The sequence below is a fragment of the Plecotus auritus genome (genome assembly GCF_963455305.1).
Source record: "Plecotus auritus genome assembly, chromosome: 3".
In the NCBI taxonomy this organism is placed as follows: domain Eukaryota; kingdom Metazoa; phylum Chordata; class Mammalia; order Chiroptera; family Vespertilionidae; genus Plecotus; species Plecotus auritus.
This window is the reverse complement of record NC_137772.1, coordinates 172,044,723-172,056,723: the sequence shown is the minus strand read 5'-3', so window position 1 is coordinate 172,056,723 and position 12,001 is coordinate 172,044,723. Positions and strand designations below refer to the sequence as shown.

Sequence of the window (12,001 nt, the reverse complement as noted above, 5' to 3'; positions counted from 1 at the left end):
AAATAATTTAAATAAGGTATAGTATTTGAGTTTGTAATAGTTGAATTAGTACTTTTTTACTGGATTTTTTTACTGGGTATACAATAAAAAATGACTAGCCTCCACTTCAGACCATGCAGCTGAGATAATTGAGCCTGTTGAGAGTTTAGCTAACTACTGCATAATAATGCTGACTTGGTATCCATTTTGTGTAGCCAAGTGGCCTGCAGGCAGGGATGAGGGGGACCTGCACTTAGATGAGCCCCTCCCTTGAGAACATGCACTAGATAATAGCCTGTAAATATTAGGTTTCTGACACGACTTCCTCAACTGCCCTTGTGCAAAACGGTCTCCCTTGCTTCCCAGAGTCTTCCCCTTGTGTACCCTTTATATAAAACGCCTGGGGAGCATATAAAAACTTTGCTCTTTTTGGTTAGAATTGACCTATCTAACTTCAGCCAGGCAACTCCAAATTACTTCACCCTGGGACATTAATAAAGGCATGTGCCCAGGTACTGTCCCACAACCTGCCTTGACTTCCCTGTTTAGCCCCTTGAGGTGTTCCATGTGGTTCCTCCAGGACCTGTGCATAATAAATTCTATTTCAGTTTCTCTTGTGGTCTTTTGTTGAACCATGGCTTACTAACCTACACCCTTGGGCTCTATCTAATACATGTTAATTTAACAGTCACAACACAGTGGGAAGCAGAACTATTTTGATGGATGGGAATTGAGATGAGTGTTAGAAGGAAGACTTCTTTTTTTCAGATCATATTTGTTCAAAGTTGTTCTTTTTAAAGCCCAACTCAAATGATATGACCATATGTATAATAAGAAATGGACAACTTATGGTCAAATTATGGTTCAAGAGACAATAAAAAAAATCCCATCAATTAGCAGGCCAATAAAGACAAAAAAGCACCAAAATCATTATAAATGTTATGTTTATTTGTTTGCTTCTCTTCACTTACTGTTTCTCTCATATGTACATATATGTGTGTGTGTGCATGTTTATGTATATATATGTATATATAGTGGCTGATGGTATTAAGTATATCCCATTCAATAAAAACTTTTAACTTATATAATCAAGCATTAGAAAAGTCAAACAATTCCATAATTTATCTTTTTGCACCCTGGATTTATCTTTAATATAATAGTTTAAAATAAAATAATATAATAAAATTAGTAGATGATTCTATTTTGATTATTTTCTAACTCTTTCTACTTAATTCTGAAAAATAGCATGGCTCTGATGAAGAATATGCACTGCAGACTATGACCCCTGTTGAGAGAAAAACTCATGTAGGTTATAAGCAATTAGTAGGACTCATGCAAAATATTTCTTTTTCAGTGATTTTTATCTTATTGTAAACATTCTCTCTGCTTCAAAGAAATAGAATGGTAAGGCAACTGAAAACAGAGATATATGTATGGATTGTATTGATATTTTAAAAATTATATCTACATATCTTTTGATGCACATACTTTGATTCTTAGAGAGAAACTAGTTTAAGATATGATTTGTGAAAATCACACCAGAGTCACTGAATTTATTCTTCTCGGTTTTACAAACAACCCTGAGATGCAAGTTTTTCTCTTTGTTTTGTTCCTGGTCATCTACACAGTCACTTTTTTTGGAAACTTCCTTATTGTCACAGTTACCAGTGTGGATTCTGCTCTTCAAACACCCATGTACTTCTTTCTTCGAAACCTATCACTTCTTGAAGTCTGTTTCACCTTGGTCATGATGCCGAAGATGCTGGTAGACCTGGTGTCCTCAAGGAAAATCATCTCTTTTGTAGGCTGTGGTACCCAGATGTACTTCTTCTTCTTCTTTGGTAGCTCTGAATGTTTCCTCCTTTCTATGATGGCTTATGATCGCTTTGTGGCCATCTGTAACCCTCTTCGTTATTCAGTCATAATGAATAGGTCTTTATGCTTGTGGATGGCTGTAGGCTGTTGGATGTCTGGTATTCCTGTCTCTATGCTACAGACAGCTTGGATGATGGCCCTTCCTTTCTGTGGGCCAAACATGATAGACCACTTTTTTTGTGATGGTCCCTTGGTGTTGAAACTAGTCACTCAGGATACAACCATATATGAAATGCAAGCACTTGCTTCCACATTACTATTTATTATGCTTCCATTTTCCCTCATTTTGGTCTCCTACATCCGTATTATCTCAACCATCTTAAGGATGCCCTCAGCTACTGGTCGCCAGAAGGCATTCTCCACTTGTTTATCACATATTATTGTGGTATCCCTTTTCTATGGAACAGCCAGCTTGACCTACCTACGGCCCAAATCCAACCAATCCCCAGAGAGCAAGAAATTAGTGTCATTGTCCTACACTGTAATCACTCCTATGTTAAACCCCATCATCTACAGCCTAAGGAACAATGAAGTGAAGGGGGCAGTTAAGAGGACATTCACTAGAAAAGTCTTGTGAAAGTTAGATGTGTTTTGAGTTCTCTTACTGTGTAGTGTTGTTTCTAAACAAAGTAGGGGCAGCAGAACCCATAAACAAAAGCTTAAAAGGAGGGGAATATTTGCTCTTATTTTGTCAGTGCCACTATGATGGGTGGATCACAGTGTCCAGTCAGAGTCCCAGAAAGAAATAGATGGTAGTCTCAAATTGCAATAATTGAGATCATCTTTATGAGGGGACTATTTACAAATTGGGGGACAGGTTTAGATAATTGTCACACAATTAATATGATGGAAATTCCATCTCTTGGTCTGAAGGGGCAGGTGAAAGAGTTTTAAGTGGAACCTGGATAATGTTAAAACTATAAGAAAAAGCCATCTACCAGGAGCTCTGTTCATTAGTAAAAGAAGACAGTCATGCCAGCTTTATTCTGCTTGCTCTTAAATCCATTGCTAGTGCCTGTTCTTGATCAAACCAAATCTGATACAAAAGGCAAGAATGTCTGTGAATGATTTATATAAAGGCCAGCCTTCTGGGGCACAGATCAGGATGGAAAAAAGTTATGATACCCACCACAAACCACTATATATTTTGCACCTAATATGGTGCAAAGGTCAATTATGTAATGTGTTTTAAGTGACTTTTAAAAGATATGTTGAAAGGTGAAGCTTTGTATTTGGCAAGAATTCATGGTGCAAATTCTTTATATGGTTGCTTGTTTAAATGAGGTTATTAATAAAATTACCTTAGTATTAATGTTTGCTGACATGATTCTAGGCCTCTTTGATCATTGGCTAAACCAGCTATTAGTTTATATTCATCAGCTCTTACTTCTTAGAATTTAAACAACAAATATTTTCTTGACACTATAGGAAAAGCAATAGAGCAATGATAATAACCAACATGATTTATGGAGGTGCTGCCTTTAAAAAAATGCCGTTGTAATGACTCAAGAGATAGATCTTATACATTTATTTTTCATAAAAGACAAATTAGGATCAGAATGCTTAAGTAACTTGACAAGGCAAAGAGTTATTGAAAGGTGACCACAAGAATTTGAATTTAGGCCCTAATGAATTTGAAATCAAATAAACCTGTTAAAAATATCTAGTCATATTTTCATTATGGTAAAGCTCCACTTATGTGGGAATTTGGTTTTTAAGGCCTTAAAGGGCCTTAAAACAACAGAAAAGACAAATTGAGATTGAATCAAGTTTAATTTTGGAAAATCTTATTTTCAGTGTCATAAGGATATATAACTAGAGGCCTGGTGAACAAACTTGTGCACGGGTAGGGTCTGTCTGGCCCACCCTGATGGGGGCCCATCATGGGTAGGCCAGCTGCAGGGAGGAGCCATGGGAGGGCTCCAGGGCATGTCCGGCCCGTCTTGCTCAGTCCCAATCAACTGAACCCCAGCAGCAAGCTAACCTACCGGTCAGAGCGTCTGCCCCCTGGTGGTCAGTGCACGTCATAGTGAGCGGTTGAGCAGCCTTAGCATATCATTAGCATACTAGAGGCCTGAGGCACGAAATTCCTGCAAGAGTAGTCCTTCATAGCCACGGCTGCCTGGATCCCTCCATCGCAGCCGTGGTGGCTGCCTCAATCCTGTGGCTGCAGCCCCACCTGCATCCCAGAAGGATGTCTGTTCTAATTAGCACATTACGCTTTTATTATTATAGATTACTAGAGGCCCGGTGCACGAAATTTGTGCACAAGGGGGTGTGTCCCTCAGCCCAGCCTGCACCCGCTACAATCTGGGACCCCTCGAGGGATGTCCTACTGCCTACTAGGATTGGGCCTAAACGGGCAGTCGGACATCCCTCTCACAATCCAGGACTGCTGGCTCCCAACTGTTCGCCTGCCTGCCTTCCTGATTGCCCTAACTGCTTCTGCCTGCCAGCCTGATCACCCCCTAACCACTCCCCTGCCATCCTGATTAATGCCTAACAGCTCCCCTGCCAGCCTGTTTTCCCCTAACTGCCCTCCCCTGCAGGCCTGGTCACCCCCAACTACTCTCCCCTCCAGGCCTGGGTCCCCCCCAACTGCCCTTCACTTCAGGCCTGGTCGCCCCCAACTTCCCTCCTCTGCCAGCCTGGTCACCCCCAACTGCCCTCCCCTGCAGGCTTGATCACCCCCAACTGCCCTCCCTTGCAGGCTTGGTCCCTCCCAACTGCCCTCCCCTGCTGGCCATCTTTTGGCAGCCCTCTTGTATCCACATGGGGGCAGTCATCTTTGATCACATGGGGGCAGCCATCTTGTGTGTTGGAGTGATGGTCAATTTGCATATTATTCTTTTATTAGATAGGATAGAGGCCTGGTGCATGGTGGGGGGGGCAGCGGCTGGTTTGCCCTGAAGGGTGTCCTGGATCAGGGTGGGGGTTCCCTTGGGGCATGGGGCTGCCTGAGCAAGGGGTCTGTGGTGGTTTGCAGGCTGGCCTCACCCCCCGGTGACCCAAGCAGAGGCCCTGGTATCTGGGATTTATTTCTCTTCTATAATTGAAACTTTGTAGCCTTAAGCAGAGGCCAAGGCAGGCCAGGGCAGGCGGAAAGCTTGGCTTCCTCCATTGCCGGGGAAACCAAAGCCTTCTGCTCTCTCCATGGCTGCAGCCATCTTGGTTGGGTTATTTTGAATACTTGCTCCTGATTGGCTGGTGGGCGTGGCTTGTGGACGTAGTGGAGGTATGGTCAATTTGCATATTACTCTTTTATTAGATAGGATGCTTTGATTGGTTCAATGGACAACTGGACACAGCACATTAGGTTTTTATTATATAGGACTAGAGGCCTGATGCACAAAAATTTGTGCAAGAATAGGCCTTCCTTACCCTGGCTGCTGGCTCCGGCTTCCCTCCAGCACCCAGGACCTGGGCTTCCCTCCTCCAGCTGCTGGAAGGCACCCAGGACCCAGGCTGCTTCCCTCCTCCAGCTGCCAGCAGGCAGCCAGGACCTGGGCTGGCTTCCCTCTGGCCCCAGTTTCGTCAGGAAGGATGTCTGGAATGATGTCCAGTCTAATTAGCATATTACCCTTTTATTATTATAGATGATATCTGTTGTAAGTTTTCACTAGCCAATGTTTATCTTAATTCTACAGATTTTATTTAAATCATATCCAACCTCCATCATTTTTTGTCAATAAAAGGCCCAAGTCCCAGCACTAGCACCTGCCTGCCTTTCTTCACAGCTGGGCCTTGCCTGGGCACTTCCAAACCTGATACAAATAGGAGGAATCTGCAGATATCGCTGGAGCTCCTGTCAGGTGACCCCAGGCAGTGGCTGACTTTGTGCCTCTCTGAGACCCAAGAGCCAGTGCACCTGGTGGTCAGCTTCAGACTGTGAATGCCACATCCACTTGTGGCTAGGGGCCAGGATCTGAAGAAGGGGCCATGCACAAATGAATACACTAGACAAGAAATATGAATATAGAAGGCATGGGGTGGGGGCAGGCAGAAAACTTCCCTCTAGTGGAGAAGCTCTCTCAAAACTCGGTCCCGTCTGCTTTTTATTCACTTGAATACACATTTGCCCTTTAGGAATGCAAACAGGCATATCAAAGATAAAGTTTGGTAAACAGTAAAAGGTTTATCAGGTTAGGGAATGGCCTTGAGCCATTTGGCCAACAGCAGGGCAATATTATGCTGATTTTCAGCACTGCTGAATATTGCATTAATATGCTAACTACTGTTGGTCTTAGCCTCTGGCACAGACAATAACAGATTACAACACTACACATCCATAAGCAACATACTCAAAGGACAGACTCAGTGAGCAACAAAGCCCTTACTGAAGCAAGTACTGCTCAATTGGGGTGTCTCTTTCACAGCAGCTCTTCCACTGTAGTTGCAGCTGGTCCTCACAGCTAATTGGCCTGGAGGTCAATTCCTCCCAGTGATGCCAATAGTAATAAAGTCTCTACTACAACAAGACTGTGCACACAACCCACAAAGGGGTGGACCTAGAGTGCCCAGCTCAGGTGACTGGGGAGGCTAAGCCATTGGGCCCTATAGGATATCTACTGCACAAGGCCACTCTACCAACTCAAGGAGACATAGCAGCTTTACCCAATACATAAAAACAAACACAGGGAAGCAGCCAAAATGCAGAGACAAAGAAACATGTCACAAATGAAAGAAATGGAAGAAAGCAAGCCACTAGGTGTACAGTTCAAAACCATAGTTATAAAGTTACTCAAGAATCTTCTTGAGACCTCCAAGGGACTTAGTGGGACTTGCAAGGATCTTAGTGAGAATGCAAAAAAAAAGAAAAAAAGAAAAAGACCAGTCAGAAATTAAGCATACACTGACTGAAATAAAGAATAATATACACAGATTCAAACATAGAGTATCAGAAGAATCAAATCAATGATTTTAAATATGAGGAAGCAAAAAACACCCAATCAGCAGAGCAAAAAAAAAAAAAAAAAAAAAAAAAAGAATCCAAAAATATGAAGATACTATAAGGAGCCTTTGGAACAATTTCAAGTGTAACAACATTCACATTATGGGGGTGCCAGAAGGAGAAGAGAGAGAGCAAGATATTGAAAACCTATTTGAATAAATGATGACAGAAAACTTCCCCTACCTGGGGAAAGAAATAAAGTTACAGGTCCAGGAAGCACAGAGAGTCCCAAAAAGAGGAACCTAAAGAGGACCACACCAAGACACATCATAATTAAAATGCCAAAGGTTAAAGACAAAGAGAAAAGCAGCAAGAGAATACCAGTTAGTTACCTACAAGAGAGTGCCCATATGACTGCCAGCTTATTTCTCAACAGAAACTATGCAGGCCAGAAGGGAGTGGCAAGAAATATTCAAAGTGATGAATAGCAAGGACCTACAACCAAGATTACTCTACCCAGCAAAGCTACTATTTGAAGGTCAGATAAAGTGCTTCACAGACAATAAAAACCTAAAGGAGTTCATCAGCACCAAACCAGTATTACATGAAATGTTGAAGGGTATTCTTTAAGAAGAGAAAGAAAAAGAAGAAAAAGATAAAAAATATGAAAAATAAAAAGGCAATAAATACATATCTATCAATAATTTAATCTAAAAATCAAAATAAATGAATAAAAATCTAATGAACAGAATAATCTGGTGAATAAAATAGAATCAGAGACATGGGAATGGAACAGACTGACGATTTTCAGAGGGAAGGTGGGTGGGGGTCAGGAAGAGATTAACAAAGATCTTATGTATTACCTATGGACACAGACAATAGGGTGATGAAGGTCTGGGGCGGCAGGGAGGGGACCATGTGGAGAAGGGATATGGAGGGAAAAAAGAGGAACATCTATAATACTCTCAAAAATAAAGATTAAAAAAAAGAAAAAGAAATAATTTTTAAAAAGGTATATGGACAAATACAAAACTCAATAATGTTAACTTCCAGGATAATTCTGTGAGGACTTATTTTAAAACATCTTTTTGGGTAAATATGGCCAATTTATAAATGGTAAAATAAATATTTGAGTGTAAAATAATAGAACTAAAAGAATGGAAAGTAATGAAGATGTTTATAAAAATAATATAGTAAGAATCATAAGAAACTATTGAAGACCACTGCCTCATGAGAAATAGACTATCATAATAATTGCAATGAATACCTAACTCTGATTTTGAAAATCACTCAGATATACTGATAAACTTATGGTTTGTACATAAAGGAATTGAAGAAATTATAAATTATAATTGATTTCTCTTTTATTTAGCTTTCCTATAGTTATGTGTTTTGTTTTTTTCTCATACATCATGGAGATTTAGGAAAGTATCAATTCATTTCTTTTTTAAAAATTCCCATCTGAAGATACGTTTTTTTAAAAAATATATTTTTATTGATTTCAGAGTGAAAGAGGGAGAGAGAGAGAGAGAGAGAGAGAGAGAGAGAGAGAGAGAGAGAGCCTGCAACCCTGGTCATGTGCCCTGACCGGGATTGAACTGTGACCTTCAGGTTCATAGGTCGACCCTCAACCATTGAGCCATGCTGGCTGGGCTGTTTTTTAAAAATTGATTTTAGAGAGAGGAAGAGAGGGAGAGAGAGAAAGAGAAATATCAATGTAAGAAAGAAACATTGATTGGTTGCTTCCGGTACAGGCCCTGACTGGGATTGAATCTGCAATCTAGGTATGTACTCTGACTGGGAATTAAACCCACAACCTTTTGGTGCATGGGACGATACTCCAACCAACTGAACCACCCAGCCAGGGCATTAAATTATTTCTTGAACTTAATAATATCAAATGATAAATAAGTAGATAGTTTGATGCATTTAGCAAAAAATAGGACAATGATAAAGGTAATAAACAAATGAGGTTTTACTGTATTGACTAAAAGTATAGAATAATATTCTGGGGCTATAAGTTAAATTTTAAAAATGGAGGGATGAAAAATGAAATATAAAATGCATTGGATCATGAATTATTCAATTTTCTTTAATATCAATAGAAGTTTAAGTCAAATCTCTTATATGCCCTGACTCTTTAAAATATTCATATAGTAATTTGTCAAATTGGAAATGATTTAGTAAGTTGTGTTTTGACAAATAGGAACTATGAGTTCATAAAGAGGAGATCTTTCAGGATATGATGATCTTTAAACTGATCTGTTAGGTGATGTTAGCTATCATATGGCATTTCATGCAGGAAAAACAAAATATTTGGTCAAGGATAGGATTTTGCTAAAGTGTCTTTTTTTTTTTTTTTTTTTAGTTGTCGGTATTTTAAAAAAGCAAAAACAATTTGTTATTACTTGTGCAAACACCTTTATTTTAGAGAGGAAGGGAGAGAGAGAGAAACATCAATGTGATAAGATTCATAAAAGGGAAATAAGTACCAATCAATGGAAATAGAGTTTATTTGGCTTGGACTGACAAATGAAACTTTGCTGCAAATTGTTATTTTCTTATTTCTATTTCTCAAGCACAATATTGAGCTTGATGAAGAACGTATTCTCTTTACCCTGCTGAATCCTTGCCAAAAGATTTGAATGTATTCCTTCCTCCAAAACTTCTCCTTCTTGGAAATCTTATTCACACTGATCTAAATTCCTGATAATCTCCAAGACTGAAGTCTGAACGATTTCCTAGCGTGTTAATGTAACTCAATTTTCAAATAATCTTTTTGGGAGCTTCAGAATTTTATATTTCTATGTCCTATGACTACTCTGTTGTGGTATAAAAATCACTTCATCACCTGATAATTATGTGCAACAAAATGTGCTACCAACTCATATCCATTTGTACTCAGTCTGTGGTAATTGGAACACTGGATTAATCTTTAATATAGATTTTCCATCCATGGATGGGAATCTGTGTATGCAAAGGGCTGACAAACTATAGTGAATTTTCAGCTGTGTAGGGCTAGTACCCTAGCCCTAGTTGATCAAGGGTCAACTGTATGTCAGAGAAAAGAGAACGACCAGTATGAGTGAGATCAAAGCAAATTTAAGACTTTAGGAAAAGGGGGAAAACAAAACTGGAAATAGTCATGAGTATTTAAATCTTAAAGAATTTTCAGAAGTTTGGTGGAAGTATTGAATTCACACTTTGTATGGACTAGAGATGTTCATGTCAAGTTTATGTTATTTTATTTTTTATTATTTTTTCATTTTTTTAAAAAAAACTTTAATTATAGTTGACATGCAATATTATATTAGTTTTAGGTGTATTACATAGTGATAAGATATTTATATAACTTACAAAGTGTTCTCCCTGATAACTCTAGTACCTGCTTAGCATCATACCTAATTATTACAATATTAGAGGCCTGGTGCACAAAATTTTTGCACAGAGGCGGTCCTTAGGCCTGGCTGGTAATAGAAGCATGAGCATCTGGCATGGAAGGGCAGGTCCCAGCTGACCTCTGGGCCCTGGGCAGCACCTGGCCCTCGGGCCCCCGCGCGCCTCCCTCCACCTGAGTCATGGTGCCAGAGTCCCCACGTGGAAAGGCGGTGAGCACGGCCGGACAACGCAGGCCGGGGCACAGTGTGGGCCTCTGGGCCACCCAACAGTGCCGCATGGAAGCCGGGCAGGCAGCATGCTCTCTCCTGGCCAGCTTCGCACACCGGCTCCTGCACAAACCCATGGGGAGCCCAACTGGCCCCTATGGTCCTGGCAGCTGTGGTCTGGCTCACCCAGAAGAGACCACGCGGGTGTGAGGCGGGTTCCTCACAGGCGCCCGGCACCTGAGCGCCCGCTGACAGCACTATGTCATGGATGCCCACCATGTTCCATGCCACCCCCTGGTGGTTAGCACACATCATAGCAAGCGGTCAAACTTCCAAGGGGACAATTTGCATATTAAGCTTTTATTATATAGGATTACTGACTATATTTCCTATGCTGTACTTTACATCTCTGTGATGTATTTCATCTTTTTTTATTTTTTAAAGTATTACATATGTCTCCCTTTTTTCTGATTGACCCCCCACCCGGCCACTCCCACCCACGAGGACAAGCCCCCACTGTCCCAGTGTCTGTATCCATTGGTTATGTAAATATTCATGCATACAAGTCCTTTGGTTGATCTCTAATCTCCTCCTCCCCTGCCATTTGTCTCTGGATCTATTTTTGTTTATCAGTTTATGTTGATCATCATATCCCACATATGAGTGAGATCATGTGATATTTATCTATCTCCACCTGGCTTATTTCACTTAGCATAAAGCTCTCCAGTTCCAATCATGCTGTTGCAAATGGTAAAAGTTCCTTCTTTTTTATAGCAGCATAGTATTCCATTGTGTAGATGTACCACAGTTTTCTAATCCAATCATCTGCTGATGGGCACTTAGGCTGTTTCCAAATCTTAGCTATGGTAAATTGTGCTGCAATGAACGTAGGAGTGCATACTAGTACATCCTTTCTGATTGGTATTTCTGGTTTCTTGGGATATATTCCCAGAAGTGGGATTACTGGGTCGAATGGGAGTTCCATTTTTAACTTTTTGAGGAATCTCCATACTGTTTTCCACAGTGGCTATACAAGTCTGCATTCCCACCAGCAGTTCACAAGGGTTCTCTTTTCTCTGCATCCTCTCCAGTACTTGTCGTTTGTTGATTTATTGATGATAGCCATTCTGACAGGTGTGAGATGGTATCTCATTGTTGTTTTGATTTGCATCTCTCAAATGATTAGTGACTTTGAGCATGTTTTCATATGTCTCTTGACCTTCTGTATGTCCTCTTTGGAAAAGAGTCTATTTAGGTCCTTTGCCCATTTTTTGATTGGATTGTTTATCTTCCTTTTGTTAAGTTGTATCAGTTCCTGTAAATTTTTGAGATTAAACCCTTATTGGAAATAGCATTGGCAAATATGTTCTCCCATGCAGTGGGCTTTCTTGTTGTTTTGTTGGTGGTTTCATTTGCTGAAGCTTTTTATTTTGATGTAGTCCCATTTGTTTATTTTCTCCTTAGTTTCCATTGCCCTAGGAGCTGTATTGGTAAAGATATTGTTATGACAAATGTATGATATTTCACTGCCTATGGAGTCTTCTAAGATTTTTATGGTATCCCGTCTTACATTTAAGTCCTTTAGCCATTTTGAGTTTGTTTTTGTGTGTGGTATAAGTTGGTGATCTAGTTTCATTTTTTTTTTTTTGCA

General features: G+C 40.2%; 1 protein-coding gene across 1 annotated transcript; it reads left to right on the top strand.

The window, feature by feature from the left end:
• Window positions 1-1,498: 1,498 nt before the first annotated feature.
• On the top strand, window positions 1,499-2,431 carry OR10A7 (olfactory receptor family 10 subfamily A member 7; the record flags this gene model as incomplete). Its single annotated transcript, XM_080662227.1, has 1 exon — window positions 1,499-2,431. One exon carries the CDS (start codon window positions 1,499-1,501, stop codon window positions 2,429-2,431), a length of 933 nt encoding a protein of 310 aa, XP_080518353.1.
• Between the last annotated feature and the right edge of the window lie 9,570 nt (window positions 2,432-12,001).